The sequence below is a fragment of the Pelophylax lessonae genome (genome assembly GCF_965119305.1).
Source record: "Pelophylax lessonae genome assembly, chromosome: 13".
Lineage (NCBI taxonomy): Eukaryota > Metazoa > Chordata > Amphibia > Anura > Ranidae > Pelophylax > Pelophylax lessonae.
This window is the reverse complement of record NC_138780.1, coordinates 47,950,905-47,972,036: the sequence shown is the minus strand read 5'-3', so window position 1 is coordinate 47,972,036 and position 21,132 is coordinate 47,950,905. Positions and strand designations below refer to the sequence as shown.

Sequence of the window (21,132 nt, the reverse complement as noted above, 5' to 3'; positions counted from 1 at the left end):
TGAACACACGTTAAACCCCCCCCCCCATCCCAAAATGAGCTTCTACACAACCTTCGATTAATCCTTTTTGTACCTAATTTGATAAATCCTGCATTTTCCTTCCTTTTCACATTTCCCTTGTCCCCTACCTTCCTTTATTACCATTTATGTTTCTTCTGATCCTTTCTTACTGGATATGGGTGCTACTTACAAGGTTTACATTGATAGACTAATGACTGTGATTTACACCTTTATTTCTGACTTCTATAGACTTTGCGCTTTCGAATTGCAGCAGGACAGAAGTGCAGCAGGAAAAAAGTGCAAAGTTTTGAACAGCAGTAGCTGTTTACAGTAAGTTTAAATTATTTCTAATTTCCTTAAAGTATTTCTAATTGCTTTTCTTTAATCGTTAACCTTTGAATTTTAGCTGTGTTGCTATTGGTCACTGTCTCTGAAGGGAGGGGATCATGCTCTGCTTCAGTATGTCACAGTACATGTTGGCATTCATGGTTCCCTCAATGAATTGTAGCTCCCCAGTGCCAGCAGCACTCATGACCATGACATGACATGACTCATGACCCCAGACCATGACACCCCCACCACCATACTTGACTGTAGGCAAGACACATTTGTCTTTGTACTCCTCACCTGGTTGTGTAGCACCCTCCTAGGTAGTGCTAGGAAAAAGCATCTATTGCTCCTTCTGCTTATCAGGGTAGCCTGATCTGTTAGGTTGCCTGTTGCATGTCTCCAGGTGGGATTCACTGGGTCTGAGGGAGTGTCCCAGTGGGAGGTCATTCTTACAATGTATCCTGGGATTGGTCATAAAAGCTGGGGAGACATGTGACAGGGTGTCTTTTGCGGGAAGCAGAATCCCAGGAGGAGGCAGACGGTTGGTCTCTCCTCCTGCTGAGTATGAGGAAGGTGGTCTTGGGTAGTAGGCCTAGTGGACCAGGTATGGAGCTGAGCTGCAGAGGATCCAGTGTAGCTGATGGTGGAGTTACTGGCAGAGTCTCTCGGGAAAAACAGTGTCCATGAGTACTGTAGGACTTGCCAAAGGGTCGGCCCAGGAAGGGGACCACTCCAGTGAAGTCAGGGGATCAAACTAAATAAAACTACAAAAAACTAAAACCCCTGTTTCTTGACTGAGCCAAGCACTTTGAAAATTCTAAATTGCTATGGGTAACCCAGGGAAATCCGTAACCAGCAGCTCCCAAGGGAGTAGTGCTACACATGCTTGACACCATCTGAACCATCAGACCACAGGACATGATGGTTCTAGTAATCCAGGTCCTTAGTCTGCTTGTCTTCAGCAAACTGTTTGCAGACTTTCTTGTACATAATCTTTAGAAGAGGCTTCCTTCTGGCATGACAGCCATACAGACCAATTTGATGCAGTGTGGGGCATATGGTCTGAGCACTGACAGGCTGACCCCCCACCCCTTCAACCTCTGCAGCAATGCTGGCAGCAATCATACGTCTATTCCCCATAAACAACCTCTGTAAATGACCCCCAGCAAGTGCACTCAACTTCTTTATCAACTTCCATGACAAAGCCTGTTCTGAGTAAAACCTGTCCTGTTAAACCACTTTATGGTCTTGGCCACCATGCTGCAGCTCCGATGGTCCGTTCTGGACGGATGGAAAATAGGGTTTCCATGCATCCAAATTTGACAGATCGGATCAGATGTCAGCGTACATGTCTCCGTTGACATCCGATACCCCATAGGGATGCATGGGGGGACCGCTCAGATCCGCCAGAGTGTAGAGAACAGCTGTCATCCTCCTGCTCAGTGGGGGATCGGCGGATCGATCCCCCGCTGAGAAAAACGGCATCCGTCCGGTGGACGGAGTGTGTGAAAGGGGCCTAAGGATTTTGTTTAAAGGCTAAGTTCACCTTTTTTTTTTTTTGTCTAAAATCCAGCTACCCCATGTACCAATATACCATTAATGTACCAGAAAAATACAAGCTTTTTTGATTTTGAGAACAAGGGTCTCAAAGAAAGCGTCTTAGGCCCCTTTCACACATGCGGACCATTCAGATCCGCCTGTCCGTTTTTTTGGCGAATCTGAACGGTCCCCCCATGCATCTCTATGGACATCGGATGTCAGCGGAGACATGTCCGCTGACATCCAATCCGATCCGTCAAATCTGGACGGATGGAAACCCTATTTTCCATCCGTCCAGCGGATCGGATGAGAACGGACCGACGGTCCGTTCCCATCCAATTTCCCCCATAGAGATGCATGGGGAACTGACAGCTGTGTCTCCGCACACAGCGCAGACAGAGCTATCATCCGCCTGCTCAGCGGGGGATTGGCGGATCGATCCCCCGCTGAGAAAAACGGACTCCGTCCGACAGACGGAGTGTGTGAAAGGGGCCTAAACTAAAGCCTCATACACACGCAACGAATTTCCGTCGACCGGTCGTCCGTCTTTTGTCCAGAGTGGTGTCATGCTGGTTGGAATGTGCTCTAGACTGCACACAACTTTTCCCGTACAGAATTCTAATTCAGAAGTGATGTCATGTGTTGGATTGCTTTCTATGTGTTCTTTCATCTCTGAGCATGCCTAGTCTTGCTCATAAGATTTTTCCCCATCGAAATCTGTACTAATGAGATGAAAATCGGACGTGTTTTGATGGTCGACAAAAATTATATAGCCTGTACACAAGGATTTTTTTGGCCGAAAAGTCGGAGTCGGTTGTCGGAAGCACCATACTAACAAGCCGAAAATCGGCAGATCAGTCGTCGGACGAAAATTCCCGGCTGAATTTCGACGTGTGTGTACGAGGCTTAAGACTCCCTGGTATAGATTTGAGACAGAGAAAACAGTAAGGCACAAGAAGGAGTTTACCAGCTGGCCTTATTAGCACACACTCTTCACCCATCAACAAAGTTTTCACAGAATCTACAGCATTTCTCCATGTGTGCATTTGCCTGGCTTCTGCAGCATCCCTTCAGAATAGGGTTGCCACCTCATCCCTTCAAACCAGGACACATAATAATTACACAGGTTCTGAGGCTAATTAAGGTGGTAATTAAACTCACTTAGTGCCTTATGTGCATTATATTAGCCTCAGAACCGGTGTAATTATTATGTGTCCTGGAGTAAAGGGATGAGGTGGCAACTCTACTTCAGACAGGCTCAGGCTGCATGCTATACTCCCTGGGGTTGCATGCAGCCCACAGGACACCCCTGATGTAGTGCAAAGGCCTGGCTGATTGGATAGAAGGTATGTCCTCCTATTATAAAGTTTTAGTAAATATAAAGGAGATTGTACAGAGTATGCCCACGTTTATAAACCTAAAATTACCTAGTTGCCCTTTCAGTGCCATTATTTGTCAGTGCCATATATTGTTTGGCACACTAAACACAGAAGCAAACACATTTTGCCACATGAAAAAACATGTGACGAATGCAGTAAAAAAGGTGCAACTCGCACCAAGCCAAAATGTCCCATGAGCTACTTTGCCACATGTAGAGCAGCCCATTGGAGTTAACAGGCAGCCCTATGTGTGTCACTGGAAAAAGGAGCCAAAAACATGCACTTCCACCACTCTAGGTGTGAATGGGGCCTGAAAGTGAAAATGGTGCATTTACACAAGAACAGCGAGGCTCCATTCACATCTGTGTGTTTCCAATTGCATGGCAAACAACACAGAAAATGCATGCTTTGCCATGTGTTTCAGAAACGCTGCAAATGTGCAACATGTTTGTGTTGTCATTACATGTTAAAGGCTCTCCAGCAAACGCACCAAGAACTGCATGTAAAGCACCATACAGAAAAAATGTTCAGAAGCATCTCTGGGGTGATGCGTGACGAGTGAAAACACGCCATGCGGGAAAGTGAGTTTTCACTATGTGGAGATGTGAATGAGGCCTGACAACTGAATGTCACCATCAACTCCCTGCTATGTACTTGCATAAAGATGGCCCTACACGATGCAATCTGATGGTACAATCTTTGTGCAATTTTAACCCTTCTGTGGATAAGGTAAGTGAGAGAAAAGCACATTGGGATAGCTGGGCCAGAAATGGCATCTGAAAACGCTTCTATTTATTATGAAAACTGTAATTTCTGCCTAAAAAGGTGAACTTATCCTTTAACCGCTTCCATACAGAGCAGTTAGACACCCTTCCTGCCCAGACCAATTTTCAGCTTTCAGCACTCTCACACTTTGAATGACAATTGCTCAGTCATGCTACACTATAACCAAACAAAATTTTTATCATTTTTTTCACACAAATAGAGCTTTCTTTTGGTGGTATTTGATCACAACTGGGGTTTTTTTTTTTCGTGATATATGCAAAAAAAGAGCAAAAATTTTGAAAAAAAAACACTTTTTTTTAGTTTCAATTATGAAATTTTGCAAAAAATAAATTTTTCTTCATACATTTGGGCCAAAATGTATACTGCTACATGTCTCTGGTAAAATTAACCCAAATTAGTGTATATTATTTAGTCTGTGTGAAAGTTATTGAGTCTAGAAGCTATGGTACCAATTACTGAAAATTGATCACACCAGATGTACTGACTGCCTATCTCCTTTCTTGAGGCCCTGAAATGTCAGGACAGTACAAATACCGACCAAATGACCCCTTTTTGTAAAGTAGACAGTCCAAGGTATTTAGTAAGAGGCATGGTGAGTTTTTTGAAGTTGTAATTTTTTCCCACAATTCTTGGGAAAATTAAGAAAAAATTTTTTTTTTCTTTTTTTTCCCACAAAGTTGTCAATTTATAAGCTATTTCTAACACATAGCATGTACACAGCAAAAATTACACCCAAAAATACATTCTGCTACTCCTTCCGAGTATGGCGATACCACATGTGTGAGACTTTTACACAGCCTGGCCACAAAAAGAGACTCCACGTCCAAGAAGCACATTCAGGCGTTCTAGGAGCATAAATACACATAAAACTTTCTTACTACCTATCACACTTTTCAAGGCCCTAGAGCACCAATACAATGGAAAAGTCCACAAAATGACCCCATTTTGGAAAGCAAACACTCCAACGTATATTCTATGAGGCATTATGGGTCGTTTGAACATATCATTTTTTTCCACAGGTTTTTGGAAAATGTGGGAAAAAAATGAAAACTTTTTTTTTTTACACAAAGTTGTCAATTTATAGGATATTCCTAACACATAGCATGTAAACAGCAAAAATGACACCCCAAAATACATTCTGCCACTCCTCCTGAGTATGGCAATACCACATGTGTGAGACTTTTTCACAGCCTAGCCATATAGAGGGGCCGAACATCCAAGGAGCATCATCATGCATCCTAGCCACTTGCCTAGGCCTATTTTTGACATTTGGTGTTTACAAGCTAAAATCAGTTGTTTTGCTAGAAAACTGCTTAGAACCCCCAAACATTATATATTTTTTTTTAGCAGAGACCCTAGAGAATAAAATGGAGATTATTGCAATATTTTTTATCACACCGTATTTGCGTAGCGGTCTTCCAAACGCAATTTTTTTGGAAAAAATTCACTTTTTTTAATTAAAAAATAAGAAACCAGTAAAGTTAGCCCAATTTTTTTCCATAATGTGAAAGATAATGTTACGCCGAGTAAATAGATACCCAACATGTCATGTTTCAAAATTGCGCACGCTCACGGAATGGCGACAAACTTTGGTACTTAAAAATCCCCATAGGCGACAATTTAAAAATTTCTACAGGTTGCCATCTTTGAGTTACAGAGGAGGTCTAGGGCTCAAATTATTCCCATTGCTCTAACGATCGCGGCGATACCTCACATGTGTGGTTTGAACACCGTTTACATATGTGGGCGGGGTTTCTGTATGCATTCGCTTCTGCGCGCGAGCTAACGGGGACAGGGCGCTTTAATTTTTTTTTTTTTTTTTTTTTTTACTATTTATTTTATTTATTATTTTTTATTTTTACACCGTTTAAAAAAAAAAAAAAAAGTTGATCATTTTTATTTCTATTAAAAGAAATGTAAATATTCCTCGTAATAGAAATAGGCACGACAGGACCTCTTTTTTGTGAGATCTGGGGTCAAAAAGTCCTCAGATCTCACAAGTACACTAAAAGATAGAAAAAAAAAAAAAAAAATAATTATAATATAAAATGAAAAAAAAAAAAAAAGGACCTTTAAACCGGTTGCTAGGCAACAACATTTTCCGTAGCTCCGGTCCTCCAAGACCATAGAGTCAAGTGAGGGCAAGCTTGCCCTCACTCGACATCCTGTCTGTGAGGATTCGGGATCGGATCGTTTTCCCCGCTGCCGGCGGGTCCGGTAAGCGGGGAAAAGGACCGGAACGCGTCGGGAGGGGGGGGGCGCCTCTTCCGCCATCCCGGAAGGGTGATCCCACGGTGAATCCGCCGCTGGGACCACCCTTATCGGAAAGCCAACCGTCCACCGTTTAAAAAAATACCAGGGTTATGGCAGCTATCTGCTGCCATAACACCGGTATTTAGGTTTAAACGGACGACGTATATAAACCTTTTTGGACTTGGACATGGTGGCTGTATGAAGGGTGACAGGTACTCAGGTACTTTGTTGGGCAGGTGACAGGTACTCTGGTACTGATGAGCAGGTGGCAGGTACTCGGGTACTCCGATAGGCAGGTGACAGGTACTCGGGTACTCTGATGGGCAGGTGACAGGCAGGTGATAGGTACTGATGAGTAGTACTCACTGACTGATAGGTGATAGGTGATACTGTACTGATGGGTACTGATGATCAGTACTGATACGTGATAGGTACTGATGAGTACTGATGAGTAGTGATGGGTACTGATGAGCAGGCGGCAAGTACTTGGGTACTTCAGGCGTCAGGTACTCTGATGAGCAGGTGGAAGGTACTCGGGTACTCTGATGGGTAGGTGACAGGTACTCAGGTACTCTGATGACGGGTACTCCGTTGACAGGTACTCAAAGTACCCGAGTACCTGTCATCAGAGTACCCGAGTACCTGTCATCAGAGTACCCGAGTACCTGTCATCAGAGTACCCGAGTACCCGTCATCAGAGTACTCGAGTACCTGTCATCAGAGTACCCGAGTACCCGTCATCAGAGTACCCGAGTACCTGTCATCAGAGTACCCGAGTACCCGTCATCAGAGTACCCGAGTACCTGTCATCAGAGTACCCGAGTACCTGTCATCAGAGTACCCGAGTACCTGTCATCAGAGTACCCGAGTACCCGTCATCAGAGTACCCGAGTACCCGTCAGAGTACCCGAGTACCTGTCATCAGAGTATCCGTCATCAGAGTACCCGAGTACCTGTCATCAGAGTACCCGAATAACTGTCACCAGCCCATCAGAGTACCCGAGTACCTGTCATCTGAGTACCTGATGACAGGTACTCGGGTACTTTGATGGGCTAGTGACAGGTGCTCTTTATTGGGGGGGGGGGCAATCAGTGTGGTTGGGGTGCACTGTACTTGGTAACTAGCTGTTACCACAATCTCCTCCTCACACAGGATCAGTGTGTGAGGAGGAGAACACGGTGACAGCTAGTTACCGTGTTCTCTGTTGACATTTGTGACCGGCTGTGATTGGACACAGCCGGTCACGTGGTAAAGAGCCAATTTCATTGGCTCTTTACCTAGATCGGGGATCGACTCTGTCCGAGGGACGAGCCTCGTCCCCGATCGCTGCTCTGCGCGCCCCCGGGGGCGCGCATTGCAGAGAGAACGAGCGGCTCGTGCTGGAGCCGCTCATGTGATCGGCTGTGATTGACACAGCCGATCACGTGGTAAACAGCCAATTTCTATTGGCTGTTTACCTTGATCAGTGATGGGCTATGTCCGAGGGACGAGCCTCATCCCTGATCGCGCCGCTGCGCGCCGCCGGGGGCGCGCAGTAGCAGCTAGAACGGGCCGACGTCATATGACGGCGGCCCGGATCTAGACAACCACTTTGCCGACGTCATTTTACATGACTCGGTAAGGAAGTGGTTAAAGTTAGGGTCAGGTTTCGCAGTTAAAGTGATTCTAAAGTCTAACAGTAATGTCACATCTAAATGGCAGGTCAGACTAGCATATAAAAGAGAGTTGCGCTAAACTTATTGAAAAAATCCCAACAGTCCACATATATCAATTGCTTGACGACATCGGCGTACAGGATGTTGGTGAATAGTAGCAGTAATTCAACCTTTAGAACACTTAAGGATGTATAATAGCACACTTAAAGGTCTTCCACCCAGGTGTTCATCAACACAAACAAAAGTGAGTTCCCAGCCACCACATACTGCCTCTTACCAGACAATGGTGGGTTTGGAGCAATGCGTGGTTAAGGACCACTGCAGCCTCTTGCCAGAACCGTGCAGCTCCCAAATGCCTCCAAAACCCAAACGAAGATGTCAAGTGGTTGATACAGAGCCCTTTCTGAATCATACATAAACACTGCAAGCTCTGGTGGTCAACATGTTTGGCTGAGAGTCACCATCATCAGATGGTGACTCTCAGCCACCATCCGGTCCGTCAAATCTGGACGGATGGAAACCTTATTTTCCATCCGTCCAGTGGATCGGATCGGATGAGAACGGACAGGCGGTCCGTTCTCATCTGATTCCCCCATAGAGAACAGCGGGGACCTGACAGCTCTGTCTCCGCACATATCGGATCGATCCCCCGCTGAGAAAAACAGAGTCCGCCGTCGGACCCCAAGTGTGAAAGGGGCCTTAAAGGCATGAGGTGGCAACCCTAGCTCATTGTGTTTGGATCCTAGTCCTAACCCACCTGAGCAATCCCGTCCATTTCCCAGCTCACAGCTGCACATACACACAACACCCTCACTAGGCTGCTCATGATTGGCAGTGTGCAGTGATGGTTTCCTGGCAGGACTGCTCTGCTGGGTTGGAACTAGGATCCAAACATGTCTGAGCCCATCCCTATTATCACCTTATCGTTACCTATGAGGTTAGCTTTTAGTTGAAAGGGGTTGTGAATCAGGTCTACTTGAGCTTGATATTTTCTTATTCAGGTTGCAGAGGAAGGGAAATCTCATGACTAGGGTTGAGCGAACACGGACTGTATTATTCGTGTTCGTACTGAATAATTGGATTTTTGTTACCCGAACACGGACCCGAAAACTTTACTGTATGTTCGGGTAAAAATCCGTGTTCGGTCATTTTATTTCCGGGTTTTGCATGCATTGGCGCGTTTTTCATGGCGGGCTTTCAACAGCCAATCAACAAGCGTTTAACTGGTGTGCCTAAGCCATCCCAGCCATGCCTACAAATGTATTAGTAGCTGTGATTGGCCGTCTGAAGCATGTGACCAAGTCTTTATAAGTTCGAGGCAGCGCCGCTGTGGCGTCATTCTGCTGTGTACTAGTTCAGGGACAGAGCACACATACGTGCTGGCTGCTGATTAGGGACAGACAGGCAGGCAAAACTCATTTGTGTCCCCATAGAATTGAGGGACAGGTCGGAGTGTGTTAGGCAGGGCGAGTTGTAGGCATTTTAGGGCGAGGCTGCTGCTGATTTTTAGGGTCAGTGTGTGTCTGCATAGAATTGAGGGACAGGTCGGAGTGTGTTAGGCAGGGCGAGTTGTAGGCATTTTAGGGCGAGGTTGCTGCTGACTTTTAGGGTCAGTGTGTTCTACAAACTACAATCGATATTGCTGTGTGGGGTGGGGTTTGCAGTCACCCGATCTACGATCATCATCTTATCAATCCTTTTAGGGAGAGAGTCTGCTGATTTTTAGGGTCAGTGTGTTCTACAAACTACAATCGATATTGCTGTGTGGGGTGGGGTTTGCAGTCACCCGATCTACGATCATCATCTTATCAATCCTTTTAGGGAGAGAGTCTGCTGATTTTTAGGGTCAGTGTGTTCTACAAACTACAATCGATATTGCTGTGTGGGGTGGGGTTTGCAGTCACCCGATCTACGATCATCATCTTATCAATCCTTTTGGGGAGAGAGTCTGCTGATTTTTAGGGTCAGTGTGTTCTACAAACTACAATCGATATTGTTGTGTGGGGTGGGGTTTGCAGTCACCCGATCTACGATCATCATCTTATCAATCCTTTTAGGGAGAGAGTCTGCTGATTTTTAGGGTCAGACAGTGTGTTCTACAAACTACAATTGATATTGCTGTGTGGGGTGGGATAGGAGATAGGCAGGTGTCAGTGGTCCACATCCATTTTGCTGTGTGTGGGCTGCTGTGAACACAATCTTTTTGGGGTGCAGTGAACACAATCTTTTTGGGGAGCAGTGAACACAATCTTTTTTGCCCACTGAGGAGGAGGGAGAAAAGTATTTTTCTATCAGTCACTGTGTGCAGCATTTTTCCTTCAGTTGTGCTGTGCTGACTGATCATACACTGCTGTGTTCAGTTCACATGTGCTATTATTGAGTGGTTTCAAAAATCATACACTTTTTTTCTATTCCACTATTCAATATACAGCCTTGGGTTAAAAAAAATTAAATTGTGGCCTGAAGCAGAGCTGAATGATATTTGGGGTTTTTGGGGTTCATCTCATACTTCTGAAGATTTGAGGGTGCTGCCTGTTCCAAACTCCTCCTACTCCTCATCCAGCCTTTTAGGGGTACAAACAATAGTAATTGGGGCCTAGTGTGCTTCTGTACGTGTGAGATACATACACTTTTTTTGATCATATTTCCTATTCCGCTATTCAATAAAAACCTTTGGGGATCAATTAAATTGCGGGATAGTTTGTGTTGGTATGTGTGAGATCCACCTTTCCAAGTTTTTGGGGTTCATCTCATACTTCTGAAGATTTGAGGGTGCTGCCTGTTCCAAACTCCTCCTACTCCTCATCCTGCCTTTAGGGGTACAAACAATAGTAATTGGGGCCTAGTGTGCTTCTGTACGTGTGAGATACATACACTTTTTTTGATCATATTTCCTATTCCGCTATTCAATAAAAACCTTTGGGGATCAATTAAATTGCGGGATAGTTTGTGTTGGTACGTGTGAGATCCACCTTTCCAAGTTTTTGGGGTTCATCTCATACTAATGAAGATTTGAGGGTGCTGCCTGTTCCAAACTCCTCCTACTCCTCATCCTGCCTTTAGGGGTACAAACAATAGTAATTGGGGCCTAGTGTGCTTCTGTACGTGTGAGATACATACACTTTTTTTGATCATATTTTCTATTCCGCTATTTAATCAAAACCTTTGGGTATAAACAATTAAATTGCGGGATAGTCTGTGTCGGTACGTGTGAGATACACCTTTCCAATTTTTGGGGCGCATCTCATACTGCCGAGGATTTGAGGGTGCTTCAGTCTGCCTCCTGCCTGTTCCGAACTCCTCCTACTCCTCATCCTGCCTTTAGGGTACAAAAAATTGTAATCGGGGCCTAGATTGTGTTTGTACGTGTGAGATACACCGTTTTGTAAAATTTGTCCTATTCCGCTATTCAATATACACCCTGTTTGAGTGTAAAAAATTAAATTGCGGGATAGTCTGTATCGGTACATGTGAGATACACCTTTTTAAATTTGTTTGGCGCATCTCCTTCTACCGCCGAGGATTGCAGGGCGCTTCAGTTTGCCTCCTGTTCCCAACTCCTCCTACTCCTCTTCCTCATCCTGCCTTTAGGGTACAAAAAATTGTAATCGGGGCCTAGTTGGTGTTTGTACGTGTGAGATACACTGTTTTGTAAAATTTGTCCTATTCCGCTATTCAATATACACCCTGTTTGAGTGTAAAAAATTAAATTGCGGGATAGTCTGTATCGGTACATGTGAGATACACCTTTTTAAATTTGTTTGGCGCATCTCCTTCTACCGCCGAGGATTGCAGGGCGCTTCAGTTTGCCTCCTGTTCCCAACTCCTCCTACTCCTCTTCCTCATCCTGCCTTTAGGGTACAAAAAATTGTAATCGGGGCCTAGTTGGTGTTTGTACGTGTGAGATACACTGTTTTGTAAAATTTGTCCTATTCCGCTATTCAATATACACCCTGTTTGAGTGTAAAAAATTAAATTGCGGGATAGTCTGTATCGGTACATGTGAGATACACCTTTTAAATTTGTTTGGCGCATCTCCTTCTACCGCCGAGGATTGCAGGGCGCTTCAGTTTGCCTCCTGTTCCCAACTCCTCCTACTCCTCTTCCTCATCCTCCCTTTAGGGAACAAAAAATTTTAATCGGGGCCTAGTCTGTGTTTGTACGTGTGAGATACACCGTTTTTTTATCCTTTTTCCTATTCCGCTATTCAATATACACCCTTTTGGGGTAAAAAACATTAAATTGCGGCATAGTTTGCATATTTGACTGTCAGATACACCGTGCGATACTGTTGTTGTTTTGTTCCGCTATTCAATAAACACCTTTCTAGGGCAAGATCATAAATTACAGAAATATGAGGAGACCGTCAAATAGGGGCCTTGGCCTGGGTCGTGGTGCTGCTGGTAGAGCTCCTGTTGCAAGGAGAGGACGTGGTCGATCTGTGCCAGCTACACGCACAAGTGAAATACCTTCCACAAGTGTGAGTAGGCGACAGAACCTGCAGCAGTATTTGGTGGGGCATAATGCGCCTCTAGACGTGATGAGGCCTGAAGAAGTACAGGCGATAGTAGATTTGGTTGCTGACAGTGCCTCCAGTTCCTTCACATTGTCTCCCACCCAGTCTACTGCAGAAAGGTCAGAGTTGGCACCTGCAGCCAATGTCCAACCGTCTTTCACCTCACCCCCTTGGAAATCAGGCAAGCAGTCTGAGCCCCAAGCCATACAGCAGTCTCTTGTTCTTTTTGAGGACTCTGTCAGCAGGGTTTCCCAGGGCCATCCACCTAGCCCTGCCCCAGAAGTGGAAGAGATTGAGTGCAGCGATGCCCAACCACTTATTTCTCAAGATGAGTACATGCAAGGACCATCGCAGCACGTCTCCGATGATGACGAAACGCAGGTGCCAACTGCTGCGGCGTTCAGCATTGTGGAGACCGACAAGGAGGGCAGGGGTGAAGACTGGGTGGAAGATGATGTGGAGGACGATGAGGTCCTCGACCCCACATGGAATGAACGTCATGCAGGTGACCTGAGTAGTTTGGAGGAAGAGGCGGTGGTCGAACAGAGCCACCAGCACAGCAGAAGAGGGAGCAGGGTGCAGAAGCGGAGCGGCCGTGCCCTAGACACTACGCCTGCTACTGCCCAACGCAGCAAGGGAACGAGCGCACCAAAGTCAGCTCAAAGGAGTTCTCTAGCGTGGAAGTTCTTTAGAAAATGTGCTGATGACAGGACACGAGTGGTTTGCACCCTGTGCAATCAGAGCCTGAAGCGAGGCATAAACCTTCTCAACCTGAGCACAACCTGCATGATCAGGCATCTAAGTGCAAAGCACGAGCTGCAGTGGAGTAGACACCTTCAAAACCAAGAAACATCTCTGGCTCATCCTGCTTCCTCTTCTGCTGCAGTCTCCGCCGCTCCAGCCACATCTGTAGTGATACCGGCACCTGTCACCCCGCAAACAGAGGATCTGTCAGCAACACCACCACCTGGGTCACCAACCATCTCCACAATGTCCCGTGGAAGCGTTCAGCTTTCCATCTCCCAAACACTTGAGAGGAAGAGGAAGTACCCCCCTACCCACCCGCGATCCCTGGCCCTGAATGCCAGCATTTCAAAATTCTTGGCCTTTGAAATGCTGTCATTCAGTCTGGTGGAGACGCACAGTTTTAAAAACCTTATGTCGGTGGCTGTCCCACAGTACGTCGTGCCCAGCCGCCACTACTTTTCCAGGCAAGCCATCCCTTCCCTGCACAACCAAGTGGGGGAAAAAATCAGGTGTGCACTGCGCAACGCCATCTCTGGCAAGGTCCACCTAACTACCGATACGTGGATCAGTAAGCACGGTCAGGGGCGTTATTTCTCCCTAACGGCACACTGGGTAAATGTAGTGGCGGATGGGCCTGAGGCGGATAGCAATTTGGCGCATGTCCTTCCACCACCGAGGATTGCAGGGCGCTTCAGTTTGCCTCCTGTTCCTAACTCCTCCTACTCCGCTTCCTCATCCTCTACCGCCTCCTCATCTGGACAGCGTAACACCTTCACCACCAACTTCAGCACGAACAGGGGTAAACGACAGCAGGGAGTTTTAAAACTTGCCTGTTTGGGGGACAAACCACACACCGCGCAGGAGTTGTGGAGGAGCATGGAACAGCAGACAAATGAGTGGTTGCTGCCAGCGAGCCTCAAGCCCGGCCTGGTGGTGTGCGATAACGGGCGAAATCTCATAGCAGCTCTGGGCCTAGCCGGTTTGACGCACATCCCTTGCCTGGCGCATGTGCTGAATTTGGTGGTGCAGAGGTTCCTTAAAAACTACCCCGATATGTCAGAGCTGCTGCAGAAAGTGCGGGCCGTCTGTGCGCACTTTCGGCGTTCGCACCCTGCTGCTGCTCGCCTGTCAGTGCTGCAGCGTAACTTCGGCCTTCCCGCTCACCGCCTCATATGTGACGTGCCCACAAGGTGGAACTCCACCTTGCACATGCTGCAAAGACTGTGCGAGCAGCAGCAGGCCATAGTGGAGTCTCAGCTGCAGCACGCACGCGTGAGTCGCTCTGCGGAACAGCACCACTTCACCACCAATAACTGGGCCTCCATGCGAGACCTGTGTGCCTTGTTGCGCTGTTTTGAGTACTCCACCAACATGGCCAGTGCCGATGACGCCGTTCTCAGCTTAACTATCCCACTTCTATGCCTCCTTGAAAAAACAATTCGGGCGATGATGGAAGAGGATGTGGCACAGGATGAGGAGGAGGAGGATGAAGAGGTAACATTTCCAAGGCTTTCAGGGCAGTCATTCGCAAGGGGCTCTGAGGGTGGGTTCCTGCACACACAAACGCCAGGGACACAATTGTCCAGCAGGGGCACAGTTCTGGAGGATGAGGAGGATGAGGAGGAGGAGCTGGAGGAGGAGATGGAAGCATGTTCACAGCAGGGTGGCACCCAGGCCAGCTCATGGCCATCACTGGTGCGTGGCTGGGGGGATACAGAGGACACGGACGATACACCTCCCACAGAGGACAGCCTTTCGTTGCCTCTGGGCAGCCTGGCACACATGAGCGATTACATGCTGCAGTGTCTCCACAACGACCGCCGAGTTTCCCATATTCTAACTTGTGCTGATTACTCGGTGGCCACGCTGCTGGATCCCCATTACAAGGACAACGTACCATCCTTAATTCACTCACTGGAGCGCGATCGCAAGATGCGTGAGTACAAGCGCACGCTGGTAGTTGCGATGCTGCTGGCATTCCCACCTGACAGCGGGGCCACAGTGGAAGCACAAGGCAGAGGAGGAGGAGGAGGAGGAGGAGGAGGTAGAGGTCGCCAACGCAACCAGGGCACCGCCAGCACCTCAGAAGGCAGGGTTAGCATGGCCGAAATGTGGAAAAGCTTTGTCAGCACGCCACAACAAACAGCAGCACCAGCAGCTCATATGGAAAGTCTTAGCAGGAGGCAGCATTTCACCAACATGGTGGAGCAGTATGTGTGCACACGCCTAGACGTACTGAATGAGGGGTCTGCCCCCTTCAACTTCTGGGTCTCCAAGTTGGGCACATGGCCTGAGCTTGCCCTTTACGCCTTGGAGGTGCTGGCGTGCCCTGCAGCCAGTGTATTATCTGAACGGGTATTTAGCACAGCTGGGGGCGTTATCACAGACAAGCGCAGCCGCCTGTCCAGAGACAATGTGGACAAGCTCACGTTCATTAAAATAAACCAGGCATGGATCCCACAGGACTTTTCCGTACCTTGTGCAGAATAGCGATGGATACCGACCTTACCCAGCCATTGTTCCATTTTTGCTCTTTCTCACTCTTTTGGGGTGTACCCTCATTTAAAATTTGTGAAAAGAAGCAGTGTTGGCTACCTCGTCCTCCTCAGGGCCAGATTAACGTAGGGGCTATTGGAGCTGCAGCTCCAGGCCCCTACCTTTATATAGGCCCCGGGTTGGCCATATTCACTGTTAACGTGAAAAAAATCCCACAGTAGATGAGATAATATAGCGCTTGCTATTGTATGCGGGGGACTAAAGGAAATGAGTATACAGTATGTGTGGACTATAAAATCTCTAAAAAACTTTAAAATGGGCTGTACCCCTAAAACATATACATATTAATAAGCATAGAAATTCAAATGAATAGTGTGTCCAAAATCAAGTCCAACAGTTCACAGTGTTAATAATAAAGTGCTGAGTGACATTAAAAAATAGTTCATAGGTGACTGAGTGACTGGTATTCCATAAAAGTGCAAAAAATATATAAGCAAAGTGCTGGTGCTTGGTGCTTTGTCCTCCAATGGGTAAAGGTATCCAATCATGCAGACAATAGAGGCAAGATATAAACTCACCAGATGTGATGGGTCTCAACTACCGTACGGCAAGGAGACCTATAGAGCTTGGGTGACCCTCCAGGTCAGAGTAATGGCAGCTGCTGGGCTCCTATCCCTCTCGACCAAAAATCCCCCAGATGCAGAAAACGGGCTCCTCACGGTTTCTCCCGGTGTGGATTTAGGGGACAAAAGAGGACAGGCTCCAGATGGTGCAGTACCATTTAAACTAGTTTATTCGATAAAAGTGCTGACAAGGCTGGTTAAAAGATACAAAAAACGCTGTACAAAACCCTTAGTGGATGTCTGTAGCGTGGAGAGCGGTTTGCGTTCCAGGCTGACTTCCGGGTACTGCACCATCTGGAGCCTGTCCTCTTTTGTCCCCTAAATCCACACCGGGAGAAACCGTGAGGAGCCCGTTTTCTGCATCTGGGGGATTTTTGGTCGAGAAGGATAGGAGCCCAGCAGCTGCCATTACTCTGACCTGGAGGGTCACCCAAGCTCTATAGGTCTCCTTGCCGTACGGTAGTTGAGACCCATCACATCTGGTGAGTTTATATCTTGCCTCTATTGTCTGCATGATTGGATACCTTTACCCATTGGAGGACACAGCACCAAGCACCAGCACTTTGCTTATATATTTTTTGCACTTTTATGGAATACCAGTCACTGAGTCACCTATGAACTATTTTTTAATGTCACTCAGCACTTTATTAACACTGTGAACTGTTGGACTTGATTTTGGACACACTATTCATTTGAATTTCTATGCTTATTAATATGTATATGTTTTAGGGGTACAGCCCATTTTAAAGTTTTTTAGAGATTTTATAGTCCACACATACTGTATACTCATTTCCTTTAGTCCCCCGCATACAATAGCAAGCGCTATATTATCTCATCTACTGTGGGATTTTTTTCACGTTCACTTTGCACTTTATAGCAGCTGCTCATCCAATCATTTATTTAATTATTTAATATATTTATTAGCCCTTTCACATACCCGATTAGGCACTCCTAGGCGCGAGGAATATATTCTATTGAATATATTTATTTGCTACATATTCACTGTTACCGCTCTTCTGTCACTTGTAAACACAGAAGTCTGGCTTCTATGCTCGCTTCCCCAGGCAGCACCCTCAGAACCTCCCCACACAGCACGAAGGTCGGACAAGGAGGGACAGTTGCCGATGCATGGATGTGTTTATGGGCTTCAGAGACAGCATCCCATGTTGAATTAGGCATGCATGGCTGCACCCTTCCTCCTCTGGGTGCATGCCAAGGCATGGCCCTTAAGGCCCTTCAAAATCCTCAGCACCAAGCCCATGATGCTCTTAATCCGGCACTGGTCCTCCTCCACCGCCGCTTCCACCTACACCGCCCATAGGTGTGCGCAGCCTATTGCATTAGGGTGTGCACCCCAAAGTTTAAATACACATGCATGTGTTTGCCTACATGTACATGGCCCCGATACATTACTCTCCCTGCTGGCAAAGTGAAATAGAGCAGAGCAGGTCCAAGGGAGATCTTTCCCATCTCCTCACTGGCAAACAGAGCGATAATGCTATGTGCCCTAGGTGATTAGGGTGTGCCCAGGCACATCCGGCACACCCTGTGCGCACGCCTATGAGACCGCCACATCCACTACCACCTCAACCTCCCTCCTACTCCATATGTGCCTCGTCCTTCAGAGATGAAGAACATTGTTTTATTTTTCTGTTTTTTTTTTGTTGTTTTAAGTTATTTCCCTATCCACATTTGTTTGCAGAGCACTTGCCATGCTCTTAACTACGTTTTGCTGCCATTTGCAGCACTCTAGCCCTTTCCATTGGTGTTTTAGAGCCATTTTAGTGCCTGAAAGTTCGGGTCCCCATTGACTTCAATGGGGTTCGGTGTCCGGGAAAAGTTCGGCAAAAGTCCGGGACACGGACCCGGACTTTTTTTTAAAGTTCGGCCGAACCCGCCGAACACGGACATCCAGGTGTCCGCTCAACTCTACTCATGACACTGTGGCTACCACTAGTCTGCCAAATGGGACAAAAGCAAATATGGGGACCCAATTAAACACTTGCTTTCATAATCAAAAGCAAAGGTCTCAGTTGTATACCTTTTAAAAAAACCATACAAGTTATAAAGTACGTCTGCTGGTTTGGGTCCTACCCATATTTGTGAGAATGCCTCTAATTACCATATTAAGCTACAAGCTATCCAATTTCAACTTTTAGCAGTTTAATATAAACTGAAAGACTGTATCCTTTAATTCCTTTGTTTTTTTTTCAGGATATGTTTTTAGATTCACTATACAAAGGAAAGGGGCCGTATCTCCCTTAACAAAAAGAAGTATGGAGCTTTCAAATCAGTCTCTTATTACGCAGTTTGTCATAGTAGGCTTTCCTGATCTTGGTGGATATGGGGCATTCTTGTTTCTTCTTCTGAGTATCAGCTACGTTTTTACTGTAAGTGGTAATATCACAATAATTACCCTTATCTGTACTCACCCCAAACTTCATGTTCCTCTCTACCTATTTGTTGGTATACTCTCATTTTTGGAAATCTGGTACACCACTGTCACTATACCAAAAATGTTGACAAATTTACTAAATGTTAATATAATCTCTTATGTTGGCTGTTTATTGCAGATCTATTTTTTTCATAGCCTTGGTATTACAGAAACCTATCTTCTAACGGCAATGGCCTTTGACCGATACATGGCCATATGCAACCCTTTAAGGTACCCTTCCATAATGACTACTGTGTGTTGTTTTCAACTGGCAGCTTGCTGTTGGGTTATTGGATTTCTTGGGCCTTTAACACAAATTATCTTGTTGTCCCGTCTTTTCTTTTGTGGTTCAAACAGCATTGACCATATCTTCTGTGACTTTACTCCACTCATGAATTTGGCCTGTTCAGACATTTCACTAAATGTTACAGTTGACTTTGCCATCAATTCCTTTCTTCTTTTCCTTGCTTTTGCTTGTATTATTCTATCCTATTTTAAAATTATTTCAACTGTTTTAAAAATAAAGACATCCGAAGGTAGGAAAAAAGCATTTTCTACATGTGGAGCTCATCTGACAGTGGTCTTTCTTTTCTTTGGCAGTGTGGGTTTTATGTATGTAAGACCGATCAAAACTAACTCTGCAAACTATGACCGCATAATGGCTGTGATTTACTCAGTTTTAACACCAATGTGCAATCCAGTCATTTATAGCCTAAGGAATCAAGAAATTAGAAGAGTACTGAGGAAGAGTTTAAAATTATTGTTTTAAGGCTTTGTACATCTAAACTTGATATCTAGTTTTTAAACTGTTGGACTGGACCACTCACTGGTTGCCTTGATCTCTGGGGGGGGGGGGGGGGTGAGGGGGGGGGGGGCACTGACAAGTGAGTTTGCTTTGCTGAATTTCTTGGATCTTCCTTTTCTATCTAAAATTGACTTTTACTCCTCCAAATGCAAAATGAAGAGTCCTACTCCTATTGATTCATTTATGATGGAAAATAAATACATAATCCAGAACAAGCATTTAACGTGTATGTCAAGCCAACATTTTTTTTTTTGTTAATTTTGGATAGAGTAGAGAAGGATAAGAAATGTGGTCAGGGTTTACAAATTGGGTCAGGCAAGGGAAAACCTGCAAAAGGGACACAGACAGAAACAATCTAACCAGTGTTCTAGTTTTAGCTTACTCTACTTAACAAAAGCATTTTTATTTCTGCCTGTGTTGCTTTTGGAGAGTTCTCCTCACCTGTTGTTTAATAAAATGTTGTCAGTAGATTAGGAGGTAAAAAAAATCTTTCAAATGAAGCTCTAGATAGCAGTAAAAACCTGACTATGGGTTTGAACATTACTCAGTCTATCCAAAACACGTTTGTAATTAAAGCGGAGTTCCGGCGATAATCGATTTTGTGGCTATCCGCTTCCTATTTGTCACCTAAAAAAGAAATGGATAGTTACGATTTTTTTTAAATTTTTTTTTACTTACCTTGTTATTGTAGAAAAATACACTCACCTTTCTCCCACTTCCTCCCTCGGCGGCCACGGCCTGCGCCATCACCTCCGGTTTGCAATGATTCCTGGGAGCTGAACATCATCGCTACCAGGAATCAATGCGCCGGCACCGGCCCCACTCGTCAGTTCCGGTGCGGCGCCGCATTCCCTGCTAAACAGCTTCTGGGCATGCGGCGCCACACCGGAAGTGACGAGCGGGGCAGGTGCAGGCGCATTCTGGGAGAAGAGGACACGGAAAAGGACGCAGAAGAGGAAGAGCGGGGCAGGTGCAGGCGCATTCTGGGAGAAGAGGACACGGAAAAGGACGCAGAAGAGGAAGAGCGGGGCAGGTGCAGGCGCATTCTGGGAGAAGAGGACACGGAAAAGGACGCAGAAGAGGAAGAGCGGGGCAGGTGCAGGCGCATTCTGGGAGAAGAGGACACGGAAAAGGACGCTGGCTTCAGCTGCCCACATCCGAGATGACAACGCTGGAGAAGAAATTTTAAAGGTAAGTATTTCTTCTTGCAGGTAAATGCGACCCGGAACAGTTCAGAGGCTATCCATTGTGGAAAGTACTAGCCCTGACTGTCCCGGGGGTATTTTTATTGAAAAAAATTTTTTGTGGCCCGAACTCCGCTTTAATTTACTAAAACAGTTGAGAATCTTAACACATTAAAATACACCGATCAACCATAACTTTCTGCCCACTGAATAACATGGATTATTTCATTACATTGTCACCTGAAAGTTGGTGGGATAAGTAAACATGTTCCTGGTAGTGTGTCCCTAAAGTTAATGGGCTGAAAGCAAAAAAACAAAATGGACATTGTTTGTTGTGTATGGGGCTGTGTGGCAGCTGTCTGGTCAGGGTGCCCATGCTGAACC

At 46.0% G+C, this 21,132-nt stretch overlaps 1 protein-coding gene across 1 annotated transcript; it reads left to right on the top strand.

The window, feature by feature from the left end:
- Window positions 1-18,601: 18,601 nt before the first annotated feature.
- LOC309569177 (olfactory receptor 6N2-like) lies at window positions 18,602-19,528 on the top strand (the record flags this gene model as incomplete). Its single annotated transcript, XM_082274937.1, has 1 exon — window positions 18,602-19,528. The coding sequence occupies one exon, from the start codon at window positions 18,602-18,604 to the stop codon at window positions 19,526-19,528; it is 927 nt and encodes a 308-aa protein (XP_082131063.1).
- Window positions 19,529-21,132: the final 1,604 nt, after the last annotated feature.